This window comes from Bombus pyrosoma, linkage group LG15 (genome assembly GCF_014825855.1).
Source record: "Bombus pyrosoma isolate SC7728 linkage group LG15, ASM1482585v1, whole genome shotgun sequence".
Classification (NCBI taxonomy): domain Eukaryota; kingdom Metazoa; phylum Arthropoda; class Insecta; order Hymenoptera; family Apidae; genus Bombus; species Bombus pyrosoma.
In genome coordinates, this window is record NC_057784.1 from 3518221 (window position 1) to 3544060 (window position 25840).

Here is a 25840-nt window from a genome sequence, read left to right on the forward strand (position 1 = left end):
ATTAGTCTTCCTGAATCAAAAGAACGCTAAAAAAGTAATGATGTGTCAGCTATGATTCAGTCAACTAACCATTTCAAGTAATTTACAAATATGATTAGCGCCTTTTATTCTATTTCCAATGTATTTCAAACGATTGAATGCCTGCAGAAGTATTATTCATTCGGAAAGCAACTTTATCAAATAACGTGATAAGCTATCACGCCCAAAAGTATGTATCCTAAATTAGCAATGATCATTTGACCAGCGTTGACAAATTTAGACATCGAATTTCCATGACTATGATGATCGTGGAGATCGTGATGTCCACGGTGACTCGTTTCAGAGCTATTCGTTTGAAAATCTGTGACGTGTACATGTCCTTCGTGCGGAGATCTTTTCGATCTTTCGACGAGTGTTAGTTTCGTGTTCTTCGTTGTTCTCGCCTCGGGCGAATCTGCTGGAAGACGACGCTTTTCGAGTTGAGAATGATCCGATCGAACCTCTCCGGGAATTGGCGGTGGTAATTCCCCTTTAAATCTTCCAAATTGTGGCGTTCTGCTCAGAACGTCCGAGGGTAGCTTACTTTTAGAGTGTTCCCCGATCCCAGAAATGGATCTGACCAAACTGGAATCCTTCAACATTTTGCCATCAAACGTAATTAGCACTTCGGACGAAGGCGAGGGCGAAGGTGGCGGATTGTTCGAAAACTGCCCGGGAAGTGGCGGCAAATAATAAGCGTTCATTCTGTCAGCAGCCATCTCCATGTCATTCGCGTCACTAGGACGCGGTTTCGCGTTCGTAGATTTTTTCTTCGATTTCTTAACGGTTGCAACTGTCGGAACTGGTGGCGAAGGTATGAAAACTGGCTCGAAGTTATCGACTGCTTTATGATTATGGTTCAAAGTTTCCCGAAGACGGACGTCCTCTTCTTGCTCCACTTTCTCGGAGACTCTCTTTTGAGCCACGTCTGTAACTTTCTCGATATTTCTTATGATCGGTTTGAAGCCACTCTCGATCACTATCGAGTCTGGATTGAACCCCGTGTTTCTCGCCGGCTTTATCGAAGTGACGAATATATTGGGTATGTCCAAGCTGGGTACTTTGGTCTCTAGTTTCGTTCGATGTTGCTTCGAATCGATTTTCTTGAGCTTCGCGTTCTGTGGGTTATCGTTTCCTTGAGACTGCCTTTCCGCTGTTCGTTTTCCGTAAGTGGACGAGGACGGCCTGTAAACGGCCTTCTTTCGTTCCATGAAGACCGATCTTGAGGGTAGAGGAAGGGTGGGCTGGGGCATCGTCTGCAACATCGGTCGACGTGTCAACATCGGTCTCTTGATGAACATCAGTTGAGTCCTCTGGTCCGGTTGGTGATGATGATAATGATCGGGGAGGGGCGGGTGATAAAGATGGTGGTAATTGGACGCGTAATGGTGAGACACCGGCCTGGAATATGGGATCTGTGGGCTGGCGGTAGCCGGATATGTATATTTCATCCCATGGCTCAGTGGTCGTGGATTATCTGCAACGAGGTTAGACAATTGCTGGTTAGAGGGTTGCCGAAGGAGTTCCGGTTGGATCTCCATGATTTGCTGTCGGCCAGGGTAGGAGGAGGTCAGTCTGGTGACTCCCATCGATTGTTCGCGATAGATCGGTGCGAGCTGGTGGTGATGATTATAATGATGATTGTGATGCTGCTGCATGAGATCCCCGTCGAGGTGCACGTGATGCGTTTCCTTCACGCGTACCTCGTGACGATGCGGCACAGCATCGTGGCCCGGCGTGTTGTACGAAGGTCTCAAGGTGTATGGCTCTTGGTACGACGGCGATGATTTCAAGCGCACGTAATTGTTGTTGTTAGCGGTCGTTAGTAACTGCGTGTATGATGTGCTTAGCTTGTCAGGGTTAGTCGCTGGATGATAAGAATAACGAAGCCCGTGTTCGCTATGAGGGTGATGAGAATGTTGAGGCTGCCGGAGGAACTCCGCCGTTGGTGTTACCTTGCTCGACACGCGGATGCTGGGACTGTTCTCGAGATCCCCGCTCGGTCGTTGATTCTTTGGGTCCACGTAGACCTCGTGGTTCTCGCTGCCAGCGGCTTCACCGGCGTCACAACTGTCATGAACGTTTATCTTCCATCCCAGATAGCGATGTGTGAAACACTGAATATTTGTCGATAATCGAGTGAGTGCAGTATCTAATTTGTCCTTCGAATAAACTTACGTGGGCTCTCTTGCGCAATTGAATTAATATCATCAATGAAATTTTACGGATTAATAGTTACAAATTATTGGTACCAATAGATTCTTCTGCATAATTATACCGAGCATGGTGATAAAACAAATGAAAGAAGTAAATTTTAGAAATTGTCCTGTCCGTTGTAAAATTGTAAAACTATAAAGGAGAAATCTATAACCTGCTGTATATATCACTTGTCGATTTACTGATACGATTACAATATTATTGTGCAAGAGGCGAATTCGTCCAACTGTCTATGCGACAGTTTGCGTTCACTTACCTGATAGTACACAGTATCAGGCGTGTTCTCATCCGGTACCCATTCTACAAAACCTGGTTCACCATGATCGCATTCCAAAGTCAGCGTACGCTGATAAGCGCCGAACGACGAGAATTCGTCCGCTAGGGGTTGATTCTGATCTGGCACCCAGTTGCATAGACGTCCGACACCCGTTGGTCGATATACTCCACGTTGACGTTGAGCGCCGGCAAATATCTTCACTTTCTGTTTGCCAAGAAACAGCACTTTCGTATTCAATTCGTCAACCGAGTTATCAATTTCATGAAAGAGAAAATAGAAAGTTTGCTTACGGCTTTCTCCTCGGGTGTCTTGTGTTGGTATCCACCAACGGGGTCATCGGTAATGTAAAAGGGATGATAACGAGCCGGAGTATCGGCATTTTCTCCACCTTCCACTACGAAAGTGTATTTTTTTCCACGAACCACGTTGATCTCCGGAATTAACAGGCCATTTATGTACCATGAAATCCCCCAACCAACGTGACCTGAGACAAATGAGTAACATATACAAGTTTACGGATCGTTTGTCAATTTGCGATTTCTATCATTAACCTACTAACTCCGCAATGTTTTCTTCGACCAATTTACATTATCGAATCCTGTTTTCTTAGCGTTATGAAGAAAAGTTCCAAGGATTTGTTTAATACTTTCTTCGTCACGCTATAAGATTCTTATAAAATTTGAAGGAATTAAAATATTATTTATAATACTAGGATAGAGTATTTCCATTTGAATTCGTTGTATTGGGCTTATGTATTTATGGGAAATTTGAGGGTGCAAAGTGCACAGAGTACAGATAGTAGTGTTACGTTATATCGATTTCATCGGATCTGCTTATTACAAAATAAACTTTATCACTTTGCCTTGATAAAACTTTCACCAACGTTTTCGTTTTTCTATAACAATAAGTTCTGTTTCATACCAGTAATAGCAGGATAGCCGTGTTTTCCTCCGGTAGGTCCCATCTGGGCATACAATACTCCGTCTTCGGGTTCGTAACATTGAATGGCTGGAATTTCCCAAGCATCGTCCTTAGCCGCCGGTGCAGGGGTTGCTACACGTTGAGGTCTTCTCGTAGTTACAACTAGTTGCTATTTCGCAAAATCACATTCATCAGCCATTCGAATATTAGTAATCTTACGATATCTCATCTTCAATCAGACAAGTTTGAGTTATTAGAGTCTCGTTAATTATTTCATGCGAAGTTTAACGTTGAATTTCAACTCTGTTATTGTATTATTTTCGCTTCTTTCACGTCGCAATATTTTACTTTTTTATAATAATCACAAATATATTTAACGTTTCAAGAAACGCTTTACTCTATATTTAAGATCACAAATCATGCATATCAGCAACGATTCCCTTACATTTTTCCTCAAGCTTAAGAAACTGGTGAACGATAGAACAAAAAAAAAAGAAAAAAACACAAGTGGATTTAAAATGATTCAAAGAACGTAACAGGGCCGATATGTGGAAGTTTGGCTGACTCAAATAATCCTGGCTTGCCATAAATGATAAAATACCTGATTGTCACTGTCCCTGGCATCGGTGCTGTCCGCGAATACCTGAGAATGCTCGTGATCTGGAACGGGACAATTCCAAACCGGTGGTCTACCGAAATCGATGAAACGATCGGTTTTCAGATAGTCGGAGTGAAAGCTGACCTCTTGCCTCTCGTTTAGTGGGCCGATGGCCCAGATGATCGCCTGCGATCCGTTTGTCAGGATTTGATGGTCCAGTTCATCGTTCGTCTTCAGTGGTCTCTGATACGTGACAATGCTATATCCGTCCACCAGTGCCGCGTTCAACAATCGAATAGAATTCGTGTTCTCCTGCAAAGCGCCGATTCGGCCGGGTAAATTCAATGTAAACCACACGACATTCGACCGTTCTAACTGCACGATGGCAACAGGATAGGTGATTAGATGGGCGTAAAGTTAGAAGTAGTTAACCTGTATGCGTGTGTCTGGACAGCTGCCTCGTCCTCCGGAACATTGAGATTTTGCATCCAAAAAGTAATCGACAGCGTAGCCTTGAAGGGTTTGCTTATCGACCCAGGCGACTACGACATCTCCGCCGACCATTAAGCTTCTTTCCGGATTCGCTGATAATCCGAACGCCATGTACTGTCCATCGTCTGAGGACAAGATACGTCTTTACAATTGCAATAGAATCAAGTACGTTTATTTGCTCGTACGAGCAAGTGAATGCCGAGCAGCTATTATCCAAACTACGATAATTTCAGTTATTACGAATTCCTATAACGAGTATGTCTATTGGAATTGGACTGTGAATTTTTATGCCTTTATCGAAAGAAATGTTCAGAAATGCGCAGAACGTGTACGTACAGTAGAATTCCGTTTCTCTGAATTTGTCGGCGGGCAAATAATTCATATAATCGAAGTTGCTATAATAAGGGCGCCCAAGATCGCGGAACCGAACAGGAAAATTTCATCGTTCGTAATCTCGTAAAATCTATTTCCCGTAAAAATTAGGAGATCTAGTTCGGTAGGGTGGTTCCTAATCTACCGAACGGCCCGTTTAAACCGCGACCAAGCGTTAATTAGAGTGTGAAACGCAATTTTTCGTGGACTCTTTTTCCGCAAGAGCGGTTAGATTTGATGAAGGGCGCAAATAGGGCGCACAGTCGGTGTCACAGACAAAGAGGAAAATTATATTTTAACGACCTCGTTCGTTCGACATATGTACATACGTATATCCGCTGACTGTGAATACATATGTACTGTGTTTTATCAACGACACGAACGCGTCGCAAAATTGAAATAGTATATTATCTGTTGAACGGAACCAGTGACGAGCTATGGCCGAGTGAGACGAGATAGGTGTGTTGTTAATTAAAAGTTGGGCCGGATCTTCGGCTGGTATGTAAATTCACGCTGCTTTCAATAAATGCGATAGAAGTTTTGTTCTTTTGTGAGACCTACGCGCGGACAGCTCGGGAATATATACTCACCAAGTTTTCCAACGAGTTGGGCGACTATGCTGTCTCCGGCCACGGCCCATCGCACCTCAAAAGCCAGCTTGTCCTCCAGCACTTCGCAGTTCAGTTTCGACTGAAATCAAACGACAAACCGTTTACCATCGTTTTACAACATCGATTCCCTTGCATGTCTCGCGATTCACCGTAACCGGTCGATCGTGAATCTCGTTGTCGCAAACCCTTGAAACTCGAAGCCACTTTTTCTCTCGGCAAGACGTTAGAACTCGACAGACGACGTCGTCCAGTGATAAATGCGAAAGCGAAAGAAGAAATTTATCGATGTCGGACGAAGAGAGAAATTAAAAGTTCAAGTTAAAGAGAACTCTTGAGGAGTAAGGCAAGGAACTGATTCGATTGTCAAGAAAGTAATACGTTTATTCGCATTAATCTCAAGTAAAAACGTACAAAAAAAGGTTGATAGAAAAGTAATATCATTCGGTGCGTGTAAATATAATCTATATCTGGTAAATAGGCATATACGCGATATAAGCTTCTGTACTTATAAAGAAGAACTGGCCTAGGTAGGAAGGGGATTTCCTCAGCTTTATTTCCGAGCGATATGTCCTCCGTCTCTTGGAATAACGCGCGCCTCCTCTCGGACCGCGAAGATAAAAATAATTAACCCTTGTATCACAGTCGAATAACCATCGTTCTCTGTCCTTACACGCTCGGCTTTTACAAAAATAATATCTCTTCTTCTTAATACTTATACTCTAAATCAATGGTCTTTAACCACCACGAACAAACTTATTGTACAATCCAAACATGCCATTCATTCGCAAGCTTATATCTTATCGCTAATATTTTTTATTAGAGATGGGCCGAAACTTGATTTCTAGAAACTCTGCGAGGTCTCGAAACTCTCGAAACGCGAAACTATTGTAACCCGGAATATTTATCTTTTCTCATTTTTTCCTAAGAAATATCTATCTTGGTTATCTTACTTGCAGGAAATAAAAATCTTAAAAAGTCTTCCCGAGAAACGCAAATTATCTTTCCCCGACATGAGTCCATGTGTTTAAACACAAACTCGATCGAATTGAAATAATGCTTTCACAAGTTATTTAGGCGAATTATCGTTTACCTGGGTTTTGAGAGTTTCGAATCACGGGAAATGGCACATGGTTTCGATTTTCGAGCGGTTTTCAGGTTTCTAGTGACCCATCTCCGCTTTTTATTCTTTCATCGTTCTTACGGTGTTACACACAACGCACGAAAGGGTTAAGGCTGTCGATAAGGATTCGTAGCCTTGAAGGTCTATTCCAAGTCTCGAATATAGTGAATCTTCTTCCGATGGTTTCCACGCTTCTACGCGATGTGTTCGTGTAGCGCACGCAGATGAGCCGAGAGACAAACCGATATCCAAGTGTCACTAATATCGACACATGTTTCATACGAACTCGGAAGGGAGACAGCAAAGCGTGAATTATGGCGACTCGTATTGTTCGAGGAGAACGCGACGCATCCACTTCTACGGGAGCGAGATCGTACGTCTCTTAGAATAGAATTCTAAAGCGGATTCGAGAGATTAAAGCCGTGTCTCATAGGTATGTGTCCGTGGGACATGGTCTGCGCCTACGTAGATGCTTCATCACGTTACTCCCACACAAGGTAAATTTATTTTTCATCAACGAGCGAGAAATTTAGAAAAGTTCTCTCTTTGTTCGTCTTATGAAACGATGTGTAACTTTGAAAAATCTTGTAATTTTTGTTTTGGAACGTAGTCTTCATGCAAAGGTAATACTAAATTAACCCCTTAACAGTTTAGCCCGTGACAATCGAGCCGTTGATTAATTTAGCCGCTTTATACAAGATACGAGCATCGATCAAGTGCCTTGACACGTATATTTAACAAATTTTAGAAAATGGTTCAATTATGGATAAGTCTGATGGATGCCAGCCATTCGCATCGTAAGTGTTACGATCTTACGTCTTTGTGTACAGATATGTGACGTGGAAAAGTTTGTTTACGAGAGTAACAAGTACATCTCTGGATCTAACAAACCTTTTTTGTTAAATACTTCTTCTTAGTTATATAGTGACGTTCAAATTTAAAAAATCAACGAAAGACGTACTTATCAGGTATTTTCTTTACGATCTTCGATCAAGGTAAAAAATTCCTACTTCCATCTGACTTTTATTTTTTTATCTTAAAATGACACGTCCAAGCAGCCGATGAAACCAAAAACAAATAGGTACTTTGGGCGGATTTCGTTGAATTTGCCGAACTGTTAAGGTATTATAGGCAAAAATACGCTAATAAAATTATGTCTAATTGCGCTTCGATACGATCCACTCTGTTTAAGCGTTTCGCTCGTATGCAAGATGTTTCCGTCTGTGCAAGTGTCTGCGAATGTGTACGATTTACAAGCGCGTGTATACGTTACTACAAGCGGCTGTACAAAGTGTAAACCGATGTTCAGAGATTCCTCGTCTAATACATTGCCGGCGCGTGTTGTTAAATAAATAAAGAAGCTAGAGTCATCGTCCCGTGCCCCTCTTCTCCTGCTCTCTCGTGTGAAACTTCGCCAAAGTGGTTGTACGCGACTGTGAAACTTTACGAATGAGCCTCCGGCTAATATTATCCCAGCTGTGCCACCTGAGGTTTCCACGGTGAAACGAAACGAATGATCGTCGGTAAACGCTTGGTGGCCAGCTTACAGAACTTTCGCTAATTTGTCGAAACGCGAGTTTGACCGAGTTCTGTTAGGCAGTCTGATTTACGATTGGTTTACCGTTACCGCGATAAATCATTCGCTATCCTCTTGTCTTAGCTCTTAGGAAGGTACGAGTTTACGATGCAAGCTGGACCAAGTGTATCTTGGATCGAATGCTGTTGATCGGAGCTCCTTCGAGTTGAACGACTAATCGACTAAGGAATCAAAGACAATTCGAGGATTTCTGTTGCGAAGAAACTGATCTCCCTTCGATGGGAAACAAACGTCCCCGCACAAGGAATCTTCGAGCTGTCCGAGAGCAGCGGACGTCGCCAAACGAGTTAAACTGCGTCCTCGTTGAAGCAACAACTTTCGTTGCCCCCTGTTGTTGCTTGTTTCGAACAGTACTCAACACGTATCAACATTTTGTCTGCATTGAAGCAACACGATCTACGGAACATCTGCATTTTGTCTCGATTGTGAAGCGATATTTGTTCTTTGCTACAAGTTGTTCACGAGCAAATTCGTTGTCAAACAAAACCGTACACCGACGGTGTTGCCGCGTGTCTCTTATTTTTCTTCCATCCTTAAACCTGGTTTATATGAAGCAACTTTTAGTCGAACGATTGAGTCGATGTAAACGCAATGTCGATCGAATTGAAACGACCTGATCACCTCAGTAGTCGTCTGATGTAAACGCGGCTTTACCGTACGGACACAGATAAGATACAGACAGCAGCAGCATTCGTTAATGACAACGAAAATGTGAAGAGCCACCAGAGAGACAATGACCAGCAACTTCTTCAAGAAACATGGACCATCAATAACAAGTTGCTCGTTGTATCTTCAAGGAGAACGCAGTTTTATAATATCTTTAAATATGCATCAATAACGAACGAAAGAGTCGTCTACCCTTCTGTCACCTTGGAACCGTAAAAATCTCGCGTAAGAATTTGGCTGGGGCTCGCTAATTGGTTGGCTACGCGATCTCGATCGTATTACAGGTTGAGTTGCGACCGTTTCGACAGAAGGCTGACCGTCACCGGATCTATACTGTTCCTGATACGTGGCATCGTCTAGATTCGTGACGTCGTCGCCATACTGAACAATCGCGGTCGATCTTCCGACCGGTGTCGGATAAGAGGCGGATTGATGCCGGCGAAGCTGCTGCGCGAGTGGTTCTTGGGTCTGCAAGCTCTTTGGTATTCGATAGTCGATCGCCTGGACCACTTGGACCTGATCTTCTCGGCGGAGGATCGGCCGGTAGGTTGTCGGTTGTTGGTATTGCTGCTGAGTAAGCAACGCGCTCGCGATAGAAGGAGAAGGAGACGGAGAAGCCGGTGACGACGACGACGCCGAAGTAGACAGCTCGTACAGATTTGTCAGACCGAGCGTCTGTCCCTGCCCTCCGCGATGCACGTTCTGCAACACAAGGACAGAGACAGAATGTTATGCATAGGTCTTGCGAGAGAACATATTTTCTTCCTAAGTCTATCGGCGTCTCAATGATTCGTTTCGTATCGTTTCGTTTTGAAAAGGAAGCAGCGGCGCTGAAACGTTTAACGCGTCCTTCGTACGATAAAAATTCTACGCCACTGAAAACCGAACACATTGAAACACCAACCAAACGCTAGAAATTCTCTACGTTGGCGAAGACCACGGTTCCTTCTCTGCTTCTTCCGAAATAAAACAGCGTAGAAGCAGAGGACGAAGCGTAAGTCGTTGACGCAGGACTCGGATGTTTGGTCGGAAAATCCGTAAATCGGTGAACGCATTGTCGTCCGGGCGACGTCCGCTGACAGCCAGATATCCAGTCAAATATTGACAGAGACAAATTCACCATGGAACAATACCGAGTCTGTATTGATTGCTACCGTGAAAGGCACATTTGTTTCTGTACGTTCGACTGCGTTTACGCGACCGGCTATACGGAAACGCGGAACATTTGTTGTTTCCACGACGGACTACATCCATTGCCGAGCGAAAGAAAATATACACAGGGAGAAAAACGTGAGCAATTTTTACTTTCGACTGCCGATCAATTTTTCTTAAGCTATAGTCGGTTGAAAATTCAATTACAACACACAATTGGATCGCCGTTGAGGAAAGGCGGGCGCGAGATGAGAGCAAAATGCGTTCGATTGCGAAACATTTGGACGTAATCTGATTGCGGAATGTCTACGGAATATGAAAGTACCTGGAAGTTTGGTTCAGCCGAGGGAAACTTACAGGACGTGACGTAAAAGCATCGAATCGGCTAAAGACGATGTAGATCGATCGAGGACCGGTAAACGTCAGCTCGAATCCCTTTCCTCCTGCCAGTTCGAACGTGATTGGCATTTGCAGCTTGTACAATGAAGCCTCGTTCAAGAATTACCCTCCGGAATGACAGGTCGCGCGATGAAGGCCGAGTTACGAGCCAATGAAAAAGTCGACCTCGCCGCCTTTAAAGTTTCTGTACGTACGTTTTAATTAGCTCGTAACTCGATCCCGAAAAGTTGGTCGCAAGATTGGTCGGATTAGCAAAGGGGCGTCGCGTTTAAAAGATCCAAGCCGGCGTCTCTTCTTGCAGCGAGCCCCGCTGACTACAAGAAGCCTTTCCAGCTTACCTGCGGCGAAACTCCGAGCATCTTTAGGGACGGTGGCACGTTAAGACCTTGCGGAATTTGTACATGGCCGAAGTCCACGGTAAACGCCTCACACCAGACGCCGAAGTGGCCGATCTGGTGGATCGTTAGATCCCCGGGCAACGTCAGCACGATGGCTTTGCGATCGTATCGACGTAGTGGCTGCTCCTTTCCGTTCTCGTCTGGTACGCGAATACCTTGCGGCGACGGCGATGGTCCAGCTCCCACCCAAAATTTCGCATCTGCGAAAAGATTTCATCGTATGACAAGTTGATTATCACGAACATAAGTTGGACGAGCCTGTGCAAGATCGTATATTACGATTATCTTTGCCGATAGAAATTGTTCGAAAATACGTATACCGCAGTGAATCATTAAGTCTCTTGTGTTTGCAAGCGTTTCGAACAGTTGAAAGATAAAACTCGACGAACAAAACGGTTAAAGCAAACGGATGTAAGAAAAATAACGATGACAGTGTCTTTTTTGCGTGTATCGTCACTTGAACGAAGAATTTACACGGCGTATAAGATGTGATGACTAGACATATGTTTCGTGGTAATATCGATATTATCATTGTTACTTTAGATCAGGTATGCGAATCATTTATATTCAAATATAATTCTGGTTACGTGATTTATTTCGCGAGTTGAAAAGTTATGGAAACCTAGAACCTTAAGTATGGGTTTCCCGTATCGTGTCTCTTCTTAAGCTTTGGTTACAGCGTAGCCATAACCTTAGTGAATCGAATAGCGTGAAACTTACCAGGCGCCTCGCCATCATAGCTGAAGCTTGGTATCAAGAGGGTTTGTGCATCGACGACGACGATTGGTTCCGAGCTTACTCCGTGCACTCCGTTCAGAGCTGCCAATTTTTGAGGTTTTGGGTAATCGAATCCTCGTGGTATTCTGACGTCACCAAAGTTAACCTGCCAATTATACGTTTTAAAGAAATTTTAATCAGCTGTTACGTTTAATCGAATAGAAAGATAGTTTAACCGATGGTAGATAGTTTAATGGAACGAAGAATTCTATCTGACTAGACACTTTTGTACACCATTGTAGTATGATGGCATTACGTTTCCAATAAGATTCAATTACATTAGAAACATTTTTATGATCTAACAATTTTTCCAAATATCGAGGCAACATTTCTAAATGTTGGCCGAGGACATACTTATATATTTATTACGTCGAAGTGTTAGTCTCGAAAGGATTATAACGCGTTTAATATATACTACAACTGCAATGACTACTCCATGCAGTAGGTGGTTTGTGGGGAATGTAGAATTCATAAGCTTCAGAAATAATGCCGCAAACAGATTCCATTTTATCGTTTTCCAAGCCCGTCCGCGTAATGGAAATTCGACCATTTCGTTGCCGTTCCGTCGTGATCGAGCTTTATCATTCTGGGGTTACACACACGGTATCTGCTGCCGCGTGTCGGACGCTGCGGCTCGGAATAAATTTTCGTTGCGCTGGCAATATCAAGGACGTAAATCGACGATCTGCGCGGACTGTCGGGGATAACCGGCCACATGGAACGAGCGCTTTTGGTTAAACTTCTCGTTCGACTTGAAATTCCGCTGGGAAAAAGTAAATCGAAACTTCGATGACGTCTCGCCGATTTGTTCGATAAAGTCTGCGCGATAATTTAGTCAAGTTAGTAAGTTGATCTTCGTTACGAGTCAGGAATTACGTTCTCGTCTACATGTAACAGTACACTTTCTAGAATTAATTGTCGAAAGCTATTATCGAAGGAACTGCTTGCGAAATATAATTTGATAATATCGAGCCATATTGAAAGATCTGTGCAATTTCGTTAATGGTTAAACCATTGAGGATCGGTCAGTGAAATAATTGGTGAAAATTGTATAAACGCGGCACTGTAAGAAGAATCGACTGCTAAAGCTAACTATCGACTATTGAACCACTATTAAAGACTTAAATAAAGTACTTTATCGTTTTATCAAGATGATAAAAATAGATCGATAGATAGTCCAGTCCATAAATCAGGATCATAAAGAAAAGATTGCATAATTTAAGGAAAATCGCTATAAACATTTCAATTTCTCCAAACTTTATTAAATTGTAGAAAATAGGCGCAAAAAAGAAAAGTAGAAATTGAAAGAGATATTAAGCATATCCTTGGTATTAGCTTCCATAGCCACAACGTTAAAATACCAAATTCGATAATGTAGATTAACTGAGAAGAATTGCAAATGAAATGTTGCGTTAATGCAACATTGATTTATAACGGGTCAAATAATATTTCTCGTGTCTCGTGATTTATAGACGATAATGTATAACTATTAATGCGTGATTCTTAAGATCGTAATCGGATTTCCAATTGCTCGTTTGCATTCGAAAACATTCTGGTGGAACGATCGAGTGTAATTTGCTGAGAAGTTCGATGTTGTTCGTATGGCTCGGAGCCAACCGTAGGCAATTGCTTTCTATCCTATAGAGGCACGCGTGCCAACAAACTACGAGCGTGAAAGTTGCACGGCAAAGAAACGATACCGGTTTCTTGTGCCGTGCAAGTGGAATCGATGCGACACCGAAGGTCACGAGCATGATACGTTTCTTACTCACGGAGAATTCGTCGCACCACACGGCGAACCACTTCACGTTGCTCAGCGTCTTGCCATCGGGTAATGTGAGCGTGATGTCCTTCCTACGATACCGCTTCAACGTGTTCGATCTATGGCAAACGAATGGATTACGGTTCTACAGAGATCAACCTTCATGATCTTTATTCGATTGCTCCACCAAGGCAACCGCGTCGGATGCATCGCGCATATTTCTGGATAAAGAGTAGCGAGATGGAATGTAAACAAATCGACTATAGACAATAATTAAAAGCAAACAATTGGAAAAAGGAACAAACAAATATAAATAAATATCATAGATGCATCTTATGTGTAGGTTGATCCTGCTACAATTATATTTTTCCAGGACTATGTTCCGTTATAACGTAGTATGATTATCAGTTAGTATCCAGCTAGTTAAAAGTTACAAGTTATAGTTTTCTATTTTACGATCTCTTTACGATAATATTTCTTGGAACTTTAGATTACTTTTCATACGATCAGATTTTCCATCTAGATTAAAAGATTTCTTCAGTTTAAGGAACAGTTCTTTTCTTTGTTAAAATGAAAGTGAGATTGAGATATTAAAATCCAATTGCAGTAAGATCAGAATATTCCGATTAGATTGTAAAATATAAGCTACACAGATATAAGAACAAGTTTTCAAAATATCTCTCCGAAAGCAAATTACAAAATATAAATCAAGGAATCTAAAAGAAGAAAACAGTGACTATATTCGTCAGAAAGATGGTTTGCCAGCTGCAATTTGAAAGAATTGGTACAATTAAACGTTATAAAGAGCACTCACGATCCACGCTCGTCCCGGAGCCTGATTCCGTTTGCATTAGGACTCTTCGATGTACCGACGTAAAAGTAAGCGGCTGAAAAGAAGATGATTATAATTACAGCTTTCGCTGATTGCAACGAGTTATTGCTAATTACTTAATTTCAGGCACTTGGCCGATCATCCGGCAGCAGTGAATTTGCCGCAACGAAACGGTCACGAATTGCAACTCCGATAACGACCATGTTATTTCCTTCATTTTCTGGATCGTTGGCAACTTTACTTACTGGCGAATACACGTCGCATAGCGGAGTGACCTTCGCCAGCGAACGCTTTCGATTTTATTGAGCCGTAGCATGTAGAAAAGTGAGAGTAGCGTACGAGTCGAAAGGGAGAAGTAGAAGTACCTTTTACAGCGGCGATTAACTTAACTTTAAGGCTTGTCTTGCGTCGTTTCGCGTTTACCGATGCACTTTGCCACACGCGATTCAGAAAATTCATCGAATCATTCTAAATCTTTCTATCAATTTCCATTGTGACGCACGCTATCGACTATACGTATTAGGACACTTGTTCGTTACATTTATTGGAAAATTACGACACATTTGAAATTAATTAATAGTTTGAAAGATGAAAGAGGAAAATAACGTATATATAATTCGTCATTCCTCGATGAATTTTAATTCGCGAAATTGATCAGCATAACTTCTGAGCGATACGTTTGTCCGTCGTGCAAGGTTCTTATTTACTTTGAATTGTTTAACTCGACCAAGCGTGCATTGTCTCTCTGGTAGATATGATCGTATAAGAAAAGATGCCGTGGCGCGATACTACCTGTTTATAGAAGCAGCAACTATAAATGTAAATTAATTAAAAGACGTAACAACGATATATTTTATTATTCGCTGTATTCATGTTGTGCTTATTGGAAAAGAATTCCGAATATTAGCGCAATATCTTTTTCCTTTTCTCTTGCATCCTAGATCCTGCAAGCTCGTGAAATTTTCAGAAATCGAAGTAATTCGTCCATAATTTTGCAATTAAAGTACATGTTGTGAAAAACAAACGAGTGTCCTAATAGCGATGGTAGCTGTCGAATCGATGGAGATTCGATGGGAGTTCAATGGAACACGAACAGAGACAAAGTCGTACAGCGATTGAAAGTAACAGAAACGTTCGTAAAAAGAACGAATGAATTGATAGAGCGATCACGTTTCGTCGCGTGGAAAGAAAACGGAGAACGATGGAATAGAACATAAAAGCGATCCGCGGAACATCGACTGTTCTTCTCGGCTGTCGAATCGTCGATGTAAAACCAGCGTCCTGCTCGAAACGTATCCACCGTCGACGGTCAGAAACGGAGATGTTTCTCTTTCTCGATAACAGTATGTGGCTTTACGTAGGAATCGTGAAATGTCAGGAGTCGTTTCCTCCGACGCGTACGCTCACTCTTTTTCCCGTGGAAACCCCGGCGAGCCGGCATGATCGACGGTTGCACTGAAATGAGAAAGTTTCGCGCGAGCCATAGCCCCTCCTCGGTTACGAACTTGGTGCTTCGCCGTCGTACGTGAAGTCCTTGATGAACAGAGTTCGCCCGTCCACCGCGTAAACTTCACCGCTGACGCCGTGATGAAGTTCCGACAGCTTGCCAATAAGCTTTCCGTAATAAGCTGCGCTGCATATCTCTGTAAACAAAATCGAATTTAATTAATTAGCGCGGATTAATGGCCACGACAGCCCACCGAAGCGGCCAGCGTAGGTAGCCGCTTAATAGCCACGCGAATATTTAAAACGGAAGCGCAGACATTTAAAAAATTCAAGACAGTGGCTCACGGGGAATAGCATGGACTTATCTCACGAATAACGAATAGATTACTGATTTTTATGCACTTGTAAGAAACGATAAATTTCGAAATATAACGGAGAAGCTGATACATGGGAAAGTTAACAAATATCCACCACGGTTCAAGGATTATTAGCAGAAACGAAGAACAATTAGAAACTGACAAAATCGATCGAGTGAAATTTTCCTCGTTAAATAATGCTCGTACAGAATAAAATATCACAAAGTGATATCTGAGTGATCGGAACAGTTTTCTACCGAGTGTATGTTTCTTTAATCATATTCTCAAAAATGTGAATTTGTGTAAAAATCCGCAGACTAATGACGACGCAACCTGTTTATCGAAAAAAAGATTCAGTACCAGCCGCATGCATAAATAATCGCAGCTCGAACTGCTTAGTCCGAGCTAAGAAATTCCGTTTATTCCTGGATCACTGATTCTCGGGATCGATTGACGTTTAACGGTAGTCGATGCTTCGCTCGAAGATCGATTCTACTGTATATATTGTGGCTTTAGCAGGGTAGATCGTTACGAATCGCGAGGGTATGCAAAAGCGAGTTCCTCGGATGCTTGTTGAGCCTTGGCAGCAGCGCGGCATGTGAAGCAACATCGTGTCGCACGAGATCACGGAATGTTAGTCATCTGTTTGGATCTCGTGGTTCTAACTTGCTCCCGACAATTTGCTGGTTCAGGAGATTCTCTAAAATACCTCAACGCCGAAAGATCGATCATTTTCACGGCGAACGTGTTCTTGGTAAAGGCTCTTATATTTACGAGTACTTGTAATCATTCAATTATTCTCACATCACTTCTGTCAGCATCCAATCAGTCCTGCAATCATCCAATCATTCTTCGTCATTCGTTGTTCCATTGTTTCAAGATCATTCCTCGTTACACACGGAACATCAACGCACTATTTGCCGATATTTCAACTGCGTAAATCGAATGGCTGTTCACATTGACTCTGTTCGAAAATCTGGTTAATCTCTAGCATCTTTAAGGCAGAGCCGTGTACTTTAGTTATTTGTTCTTAGCTTACGTTTAAACTGCTATGTACGTCTCAAGTTTTAAACGATCAAACTTTGTCAGTGGTGTATGAGCGGAGACAGGAAACAAATGTTATATGAACATAGGTCTGCAAACGCTTTATGCAAAAGTTACACAAGAAATATGAAAAGTAATCAATTCGGATTAGGTCTTTAAGTTTCCACCTGAAAATGCCATGCCCGATTCGAATTCTAAATATTTTTGGAAGATTTGGAGTTTGTCACTCTGTGAATTTGATGTTTATTTTCATATCACTAAATCCATCATGAATTCTCTGTATCGATTCTTGTCTCGAATCAATCCTTGCGCGATATACTATCGCTTCTATCGTTCCCCATAAATAAAAGTCTAACTGTGTAAAATCCGCGATCGGTTCTTTTCTTGTTTCTAGAATTTCTTCTTGAATTGTTCTCGTTCATAGAGCAAATTGGCGGAGTTTGATCGTTTAAAACCGAGACTGCATACCGCATTTTCTTTTTTTCTGTCGTATTCTACGTTATATCTTTACTGTGCCAGAAGGTTCATCCCTTTTTCTGTTTAAATAAACGGAATAAATAAATGGAAGACGTTGATGGACAGGAACCTTGCAACTCTATTTCGAATTCTATCGCTTCTAATTCGTTTGCCTATCTCGATTAACTGAGAAGAGAGGAGCGCGATTGGTAAACAAGCGCGCGAAAACTTGGTCCGGCAGTTCTCCAAGAGAATGGTCCGGGAGAAAATCAGGGTTAACATTCGCATAAATATGCTATCGCGGCGTATCGAACGTCAAGGCCAATCCCAGTGGCGTGGACCGTTCGTTAGATGCTAACGAATCATGGAACCGGTCGACGATCGATCTCGCATCTAACCCTTTGATCGAGCGCGTACCGTTACCGCTCTCTCGGTCGAACAGGATATCGTCCATCCGATGAGATTGACGTATGCCTGGGTATAAATCCTGGATCGTTCACGGTCGCGTTCTAAACCGTGCGTACCACCGTTCCGACGTTCTACGACGAGTCGAAAACATTGGAAAAAATCGACGCGATCCCAGGAAAATTAGATACGTCTCGGGGAATGATCCGTGTACGACGTTCCGTTGTGCCGTTAACTGTCGCTGGTAATCGGTGATGTAACGTATGGCATGGAGAAACGATCGTACCATTTTGTTCCACCACCCGATGGTATTTAATAATTGAACAAAAATGCGTTGTTAACGCTAAGCCTTCACCGAAGCAACAGGAAGGAACTTCTTGTTGCCTGCTGTTGCAGAAGCAACAGTACTCAACCTCCGATGCTCTAATAGCACTCGAGTAGTACTCGGATAGTACTCTAAATAATATTCAACAAATATCAACTCGCGGAAACACGTTGCAGTGAAGCAACTCGACCAGACGAACATTTGAATTTCGTATGGATTTCAAAGCGACGCTTGTTCTTAGCAATAATTAAGCTGCTCTTTACCGAAGCAATAACGAGGAACATTTTGCTTTTTCTCCGCTGTTGCTGTGCGTCCTAAATCGATTTTAAAACGATATTTGCTCCGAGCGACAAATATATACAGAGGAAACATTTGTTTCTGCCGCCACGTGCTGTTACGTGTTTCATTTTCTCCTTTCATCGTTACGCTCCCAACGAGAACAGGCAACAGGCAGCGCCTTTTGCCACTGATAGAAATGCGAGGGAACATGCAGTGAGATGCTGCACAACAACCGACAACATCTTCGAGGAACACGAAGCACCAGTAGAAAGTTCCCCGTTGTTGCTTCAATGAAGACGCTTGTTTACGCTCATCGATCGCAATGGTTGTTTTGTGCATCTGACTAAGGTGGATGCATCGGCCACTGGTCTCTAAAGAATTTCCTATCGCCACTACACAGCTATCCAATGGATCAGAACGTAGCCAATGGATGGAACGTAACGACGATGATTTCGTTAGTACGTGAATGTCACATGAAGTAGCGGACGATGAAAATTCGCTTTCCATGGACGGACGAATGTATCCGACCATTAAGCCGCGTAACGTGTAATCTTGAAGCGAAGTCTTGTCATTGATCGAGCTGCTCGATCTGACATAAACTCGCGTAACGAGAGTTGCATTCAAACCCTGCTGATTCTCTCTGGAGAACGCGGCTATTGCCGCTCCTCTAATCAAGCTGCCGGTCGATCGAGAGCACTGCGCTTTGCCCTTATTATTTGCATTCACGCACTCCAATGGATCAATCGATGCGCGTTTCCTCTGAAACTTAGAATTAATTCAATGCGTTCGTTCCGCCAGTTGGGATTTTAAACTGTTACATCGAAAGACTTCTAACGGGACGTCATACCATTTCAGAGTTTTGCACGTTCGCTTTACTCTCCAGAGTGCTATCAAATTGCGTATCCATTTCAGAGTAGCTACGAGAATTTTGTACATTTTCTCGAGTAGACAATAGAAAATTTGCTTATCAGATAGAAACGTCAGAACTGCGTTCGCTTGAAATTCGTCTATGTCCACTCTCGATAAATTTGCGTTTGGAATTCACGTTTGGAGCTCGCGTTGTTCATTATTCGCGATGGCCATGTACGACGTTTTAATATTTTTATTACAAATCCTCCGAACCTGTTGGTTGATACGTGGCATGTTGTAAATTTCTTCCTCTTTAATGCATAACTGATGATTAATCGCAGGACAAAGTTTAATGCATAATATTAGCTCGTCAGTGTTGAAACTCTAGAGGAACGAAATTAAATATAAAAGGATCTAATATTGCACATGGATAGGGTAATTACGAAGAAAATCATCTTAAAATCATAGCGTCAAAATGAGGCGATCCCGCGATTTTGGAACTGAATTCTCTGGCGAACGGTACCTTATGGTCAGACGTCGATCACGAAGCTTCCAGCAAGATCAGGCTTGAGCGAACTTCATCTTGAAGAGCCGATTTTGCAATAAAAACAACGTTCTCGAAAATGTAGCGTGTCCTTGGCAGTCCGCCTTTCTACCAGACTATAAATATTTCACGTACTTTTATGCGCATATTTCCTGGTTTGAATCGCGAGTGTATTTCTACCGTCGCAATTTGCCTACCTGGCAACTTTGTTTTTCCCATCGTAAGACCGTTTTAGGAAAGATCAGATCGTATCGGATTCGACGGTACCACGTAGAAACTAGTCGATGAATATAGGGCGTAGTCGCAGAGACTTTGGTATCAATCGCTAATGAGAAGCCGAAGCGTCAAAGCAGTGTCGCTTTCGAGCTTTGAGAGGATGCATTACGTCGTTGCAGCCGCGAGCCATTAGTGCGTAATTATTGTCGCGGTAACGACAGGGTGGAGCGTGATTAAATTATTATGAACGTGGTCCGTAATTCGCTGGAGCCCATGGGAAGCGATAAAAAGCGGGATACGCGGCCAGATGCAATGGAAGGGAAAAGAACGCTGAAAGAGAAAGATTACTTTAGACCGATCAAAGCGGGAAACACACGTGGCGTGTGTCTAATAGACGCGAGGACTGGAAATTTGGGTCAACGAGATTGGTTTAAGATGAGAGAAAAAAGGGAAAAAGAGAGGGAACAGAACGGCAGATACATATCGGACCTTTGACATTTTCATACGAAAGAGAAAGCAGCAGGCGGACAAGCGTAATTGCCTGCCTCTGCATAATACGACTCTCGAGTTAATGTCGCAACACCAGTAGATGCCGGTAGATTCGCGGCAATAGAGAGAAAACAAGGTGTTTCGGAAACGCAGCGAAACCCTCCTACCAGCTAAATTTCATCCGGATCGACTCGCGATTCACGCGGTATTTCCCTTCTTTCACTCGGCGTCGCGCCTTTCAATTGCAATATCGAATTTTCCATTTTCTTCCCATGTAATCTTATTTTAAGCCGGTACATCGGGATACGCCTGTTTCCGATAAATCCCATTTATCCGACTCCGTCGGCCTTCCATTCGCTCGCTATAGATGAAATTATGCAGCCAATTTCCCTTCGTGTGTTCATCGAGCACGGTAAACTCCGTGGATTTCTTCTACTTTCGTCGAATTTCAAGTATCAACCACACTGGTACAATGTGAAACGTCGCGAGTCACGTCGTCACGATCGGTTCGCCGATTCGAATCAAAGTTGGAAACCGTTTTCGTCTGACTCTACGAACAAGTCTGGCTGTTCGAGCGATTCCACCATCTGGAACTTGCAATCGAGAATCGTAAACGTCGAACACGCTATACCGGTGGATTCGTAGACGCAGCCGCGATGACAGAAAGAAATTTCATTTGACACGTGTTCGAGAGGATCCGTTGAACAGCTTTCCTTCTACGGCAAGTTAGGTCGATTATCGAAGCGTTCTTCGTAAATAGCGTGTTCCCTATTTACATAGCATCTCAATTAAGGTTCGCCAGTTGTACAATTCCGCGGCGTCTCGCACGCGTGGCCACTGGACCGAAACGCGAACCAAAGGAGAAAGATTATTCCAGTGGCGGATTAACGCCACGTCCAGGCAGTGGCCGATTAGACACGTATAAAGGATATTTGCGGAGAATCTGGAAAGGTATGCAACCGTGAAACACAGGCTCGTTAGGTACCGTTTCGGTGTTTGCGCTCTATGAACGAAAATAAGGTCCCTGGCCATCGAATTACGAGCTTTCAAGAGTTTCGATATTTGACATCTCTTTTGGTACAATCGACAGACCTGAGCGAGTTATATCATAGGAAAGATCATATTATTTACTAAGTCGATGTATAGGTATAGTGGCTCGTAAAAGTATTTGAACTTTTTATCAACGTATTACGTGTGTAATAAAGAGAACATTGGGGAATCTCATTAGCATTGTAACGAGGTACGTGATTTATACTGGCGCAATCTGAAAATGTATATAGGAGTTACGAGATATTCATCGCAAATATATACCTCGCAAAGATCGTCAAAGTATTTGAACGGATAATTATTCGTTGTAAATGTTAATAAGCATCGATATTCAATAGAATCGTCTTTAAGATTTGTTTTTTGTTTAAAACGATTATTCACGCTGTATATTAATTTTATATTAAATATTCGTTTGCTTCAAACTCTTGTAATCCCCAAGTTTCTTGACAATCGAATATTAATCATATGTATCTAATGAAATAAGGAGATTAATGATAAGTTAATCAATTTATCTGACGCGCTATCTACGTGTGTGTAAGACACGTTGTAGTTACAAATAGTAATCCAATGACCAGAGACTGTAGAATCATTGATAGATCCGGCAAATCGATCGGGTTTGTCGAATCGAGCGTGCCTCGCCTGACAAGCAGAGAAATAAGATGGAAACAGGCTGAACTAAATTACCATATCCACAGGCTAGCGTCTTTCCGCGTGTTCGTAGCACTTTCGTAAACCGAGTGTCGCGAGATCTCGAGCGGAAAACGGCCGGCAGTTTCTTCGCGAAATCGTTACGACCGCGATACCGTACGCGTGTTTTTCTTCCTCTTTTTCCGAATCGCGAATCTCTTTCTCCCGGCCGGAGGAAAAGCGTGGAACGCGAAAGTCACGCAGACGCCGCGAAACAGACCGGCAAATCGAGACGCTAACGTCGAAACGAGCCCTGAACAGAGTAACGCAGTAGTTAATTAGCTTCGATCATCGCCACGCCAGGTATCGTTCGATAATTTCTTCGATTTTTCGAATCTTTTCACGCATCAACGTTGTTTCTTTCCTTTCGAACGATCTCTATCTAAATTCCCGTTCAGGAGCCTCCCGATTCTTAATAAAACTGCTCGCATTAACATCAATTAGGCGTCTTCGTTATACGAAATATCAATCTAAACGATACTCCATCATATCGGTCTACTATCATCTACATCTGTCCAATTTTGAAACGAATATAATAACTGTCGCAAGACTTTTGAGCTACAGTGTATACGTCCTGATTTGATTTGAATTTGGTTTACGATTATTCGGCCGGACATTTGATTTGGACTGTAACCGAAACCAAATGTCATCGGTTTTGTCGCGTGACCTGTAACCGTGTATTGTCAAGACTCGATTCGCTGTTAAATATCGCGGGAAGCGAAACTCTGCCGCGATACCATTGACGCGCGTGAACGGTGCAGGTTCGCTTGTCGCGCGCACGCAATCACCGGCGACACTTGGCGAGTGATGTTTCGGTCGAATGGGTCTCGCCAACACCTTTACACCTTTACCCGGTTCATATCGACGTAGAAACAGGGTAGCACTAATGATTTCGTGACGCGTTGTGGATTCTGATGACGCGATTTTCAGTAGGTTTGAACTGGGCCGTTCGCTACTACGCTGTAAGCCACCACCCCCTTCGTAAATAAGCCTCCTGCCGAACAATTCGAGCAGCGAACTTTGCTAATAATGGTATCATGCTGCGAGCGTGTTCGGAATACCGTGCAAAGTGACGAAGCGAAAGGCTCCGCGCTCGTTGAGTTTCCGACTATGTTACCGGTGTATTTAGGGGCAACAATTCTCTGTTAAAATATAGAATTCTGTTGGCACTCGACGAGAATCACTTTGAGTGGAATAGGAGGAGCTTGAGAAAGCGTTGGATATCGTAGCTTGGAAATTTTCGCGTCGATTATAACCGAATAAACTCACGTGTCGCCAGAAGAAGATAAATCGCTGCGACTAGACCAATAGAGGAGAGCCGAGTCGTGGACGATGTGGGTGATTGTGTCGTCATGGCGTCTTCGTGGTTACTGCCGTCGAAAGTGGCCGTCGTGGAACCAGGTAGCTTTGTCGATCCCACTACGATCACCGGCTCGCCTTGCCTCACCTCGCTCTCTCTCTTTCTCTTTCTCCATCTTGTTCTCGCGCTCTTCACCTCCTCTCCCTTCTGCTCTGCTTGCTCCTTTGAATCCGTCATTTCACCTCGTTTTTCCCTCTTTCGTCCATCCCTCGGTGTTTTCGTTCCCTCCTTTCTTAGATTACTCGTCGCTACTCTGATCCTCTCTGGACCGCACGTGGAAGGGGGCACACGAAGAGACGACGAAGCTTGTTATTCCTAGACTCTGCTCCTCTTTGTCTTCCTTGTCGTATATTTTTCATTCTATCGACGATATCTGTGGCCACTCTGATATCGTAGTTGTCTTGTAATTGATAGTTGATCTTTTCAAGGCGAAGTTCTGTTTTGTTATTGTTCTTAATTATTCGTAGTAGAAGCACACTTTTACAGGTGACAATAATATTAATTGATAATATTGATAACAATTGATAAAATTTTAGATCAACTTTACCAAGAAAATAATACACGGTGATTATATGGATAAGGATTCACCTCGCCGATTTCGTCGATTTTCAAATACACTGTCAAGTTCAACATCCTGAGCTTGGTTTTAGTTTTCAAGGTGTGTACGTATATTCGCAAAAATACTTCGTTTGCTACATTTTATCTTGCTATGGATAAACGCGCATGGCTGCAATTCGTAACGAGTTAATCGATACAAGTTAATTACTAAATGTATATTTAAGAAAGCATTGATTATCAAAGTAAGAATATCGAGTATGCGCAACATGGAGCTTCGAGTGTACTTAAAGCAGGCGCTGAAGAAAAATGAGAAACATAATTTCTCGTTAACGGAGTAGCAGTGCAACGTTTTTATCTATGTTCTGTTCCCTTGGCTCTGGCTGTCCTCGGTCGAGATTGTGTTTTTTCGGTGCTTTCGTGGCGCACCTCACGACGAATAGGAATGAGGCAGGTCAGGGTGGTAGTGGAGGAACACAGTTGGGCTGTACACCGCAATATCTCAACCGCGACAGGCCTGGATGCTGGTTGGACAAACCGGCAACAGAATAATGGTTGACACTCAGGTTGGCCTGTCTTTGTATGACAACCAACCAAGGACTCTTTAACCCTTTCGATACCAAAGGAACTATAGTCAGTCATCGACGGTGACTATAGTCATCTGTGCTCGTACGACTGCTGTGCGCTCTTACGGATGTGAATGTCAGCAAAAGAATGACATTTGGATAGAATGGAACAGATACTTTCAAAAATATTGTCTGCATCGTTTTTCATTTCATCATCTTCTTCTTTCGCTTTCTTCCTATTCTTGACGCTTCAGTTATGAAGAAAAGAGAAAGAGACAAGCATTGCAGCAGACACGGAAAGCCAAGGGTGAACAGCAATTCATCGTCGTCGGAAGATAGTGTTAATTTGATAGATGAGAATAATTTGTATTTGGAGGAATGCGCAAAAGAACAGGAAAGGTGTGTAGTATCTTTGAATTTCAAAGCGGAATCGATTATTCGAAAAACCTTAATCATGGAAATTTTCATTGGTCTTGAAAGAATGTTCAATCGTGGATTTATTAGTTTGATACTTCAAACTTTGGAATTAAAACACAAAACATAAATTCATCATCGGAAATGCTAGCTCATTTCCACTTATTTTCTCCAATGGAATTTGTTGACTTTGTTATAGAAAAGACTAATAATTATCAATTAATAATACAGGAAGTAAATAATAATACCTTTCGTAGTAAAATTAGAACAAGAAGCACGCGTCTTGATCGCCCGTACGGTGGCAGAGTGTCCAAGCGAGCGAGACCGCCGTTAATCGAAAGGGTTAAACAATGACAGCATCGTGTTCCGCTTGATTTTCCTTCGTCCCTGCTGGCCATTGGAAACACGTGGTGTTTCGCTTTCTAAATTTTCCCCTGTATCATTTTAGCTCGGATGCTAAAAATATGTAGAGTTATCGAAACGAGCGACAGGGTCGACGGGTTTCCTAAAATAAGCGTGACAAATCCAAAAGTATCGAACTTTGTCCCAACGCGTATGTCGTTCTTCTCGCCATTCTTTTACATATTTTAGGT

The 25840-nt window shown here is 42.7% G+C and overlaps 1 protein-coding gene across 4 annotated transcripts; it reads right to left on the reverse strand.

Annotated features, from left to right (window-relative positions):
• Positions 1–44: 44 nt before the first annotated feature.
• Positions 45–24055, reverse strand: LOC122575708 (protein Skeletor, isoforms B/C). 4 transcript variants are annotated; one of them, XM_043745035.1, is made up of 14 exons: positions 23622–24049; positions 15715–15852; positions 14192–14264; positions 13388–13496; positions 11559–11721; positions 10779–11038; positions 5486–5585; positions 4464–4648; positions 4035–4343; positions 3434–3602; positions 2803–2996; positions 2492–2716; positions 1974–2135; positions 45–1274 (listed from the first exon to the last, which is right to left on the reverse strand). In XM_043745035.1, exons 1-14 carry the CDS (start codon positions 23887–23889, stop codon positions 177–179), a joined length of 3453 nt encoding a protein of 1150 aa, XP_043600970.1. In that variant the 5' UTR covers positions 23890–24049; the 3' UTR covers positions 45–176. The 4 variants fall into 4 exon arrangements, with proteins under 4 accessions (XP_043600970.1, XP_043600969.1, XP_043600971.1 ...); XM_043745036.1 differs by lacking the exon at positions 45–1274 and adding an exon at positions 1338–1495 and having other exon boundaries at positions 23622–24045; XM_043745034.1 differs by having other exon boundaries at positions 45–2135; positions 23622–24055.
• Positions 24056–25840: the final 1785 nt, after the last annotated feature.

What these genes read in the sequence shown, in the direction of transcription:
- LOC122575708 (XM_043745034.1), bottom strand. Translation starts at nt 23,889, where the DNA reads ATGACGGATTCAAAGGAGCAAGCAGAGCAGAAGGGAGAGGAGGTGAAG. An exon ending in CTATGATGGCGAGGCGCCTG is followed by an intron (nt 11,039 to 11,558) that starts GTAAGTTTCACG and finishes ATCTTTTCGCAG; the next exon opens with ATGCGAAATTTTGGGTGGGA. An exon ending in AGACACCCGAGGAGAAAGCC is followed by an intron (nt 2,717 to 2,802) that starts GTAAGCAAACTT and finishes CTTGGCAAACAG; the next exon opens with AAAGTGAAGATATTTGCCGG.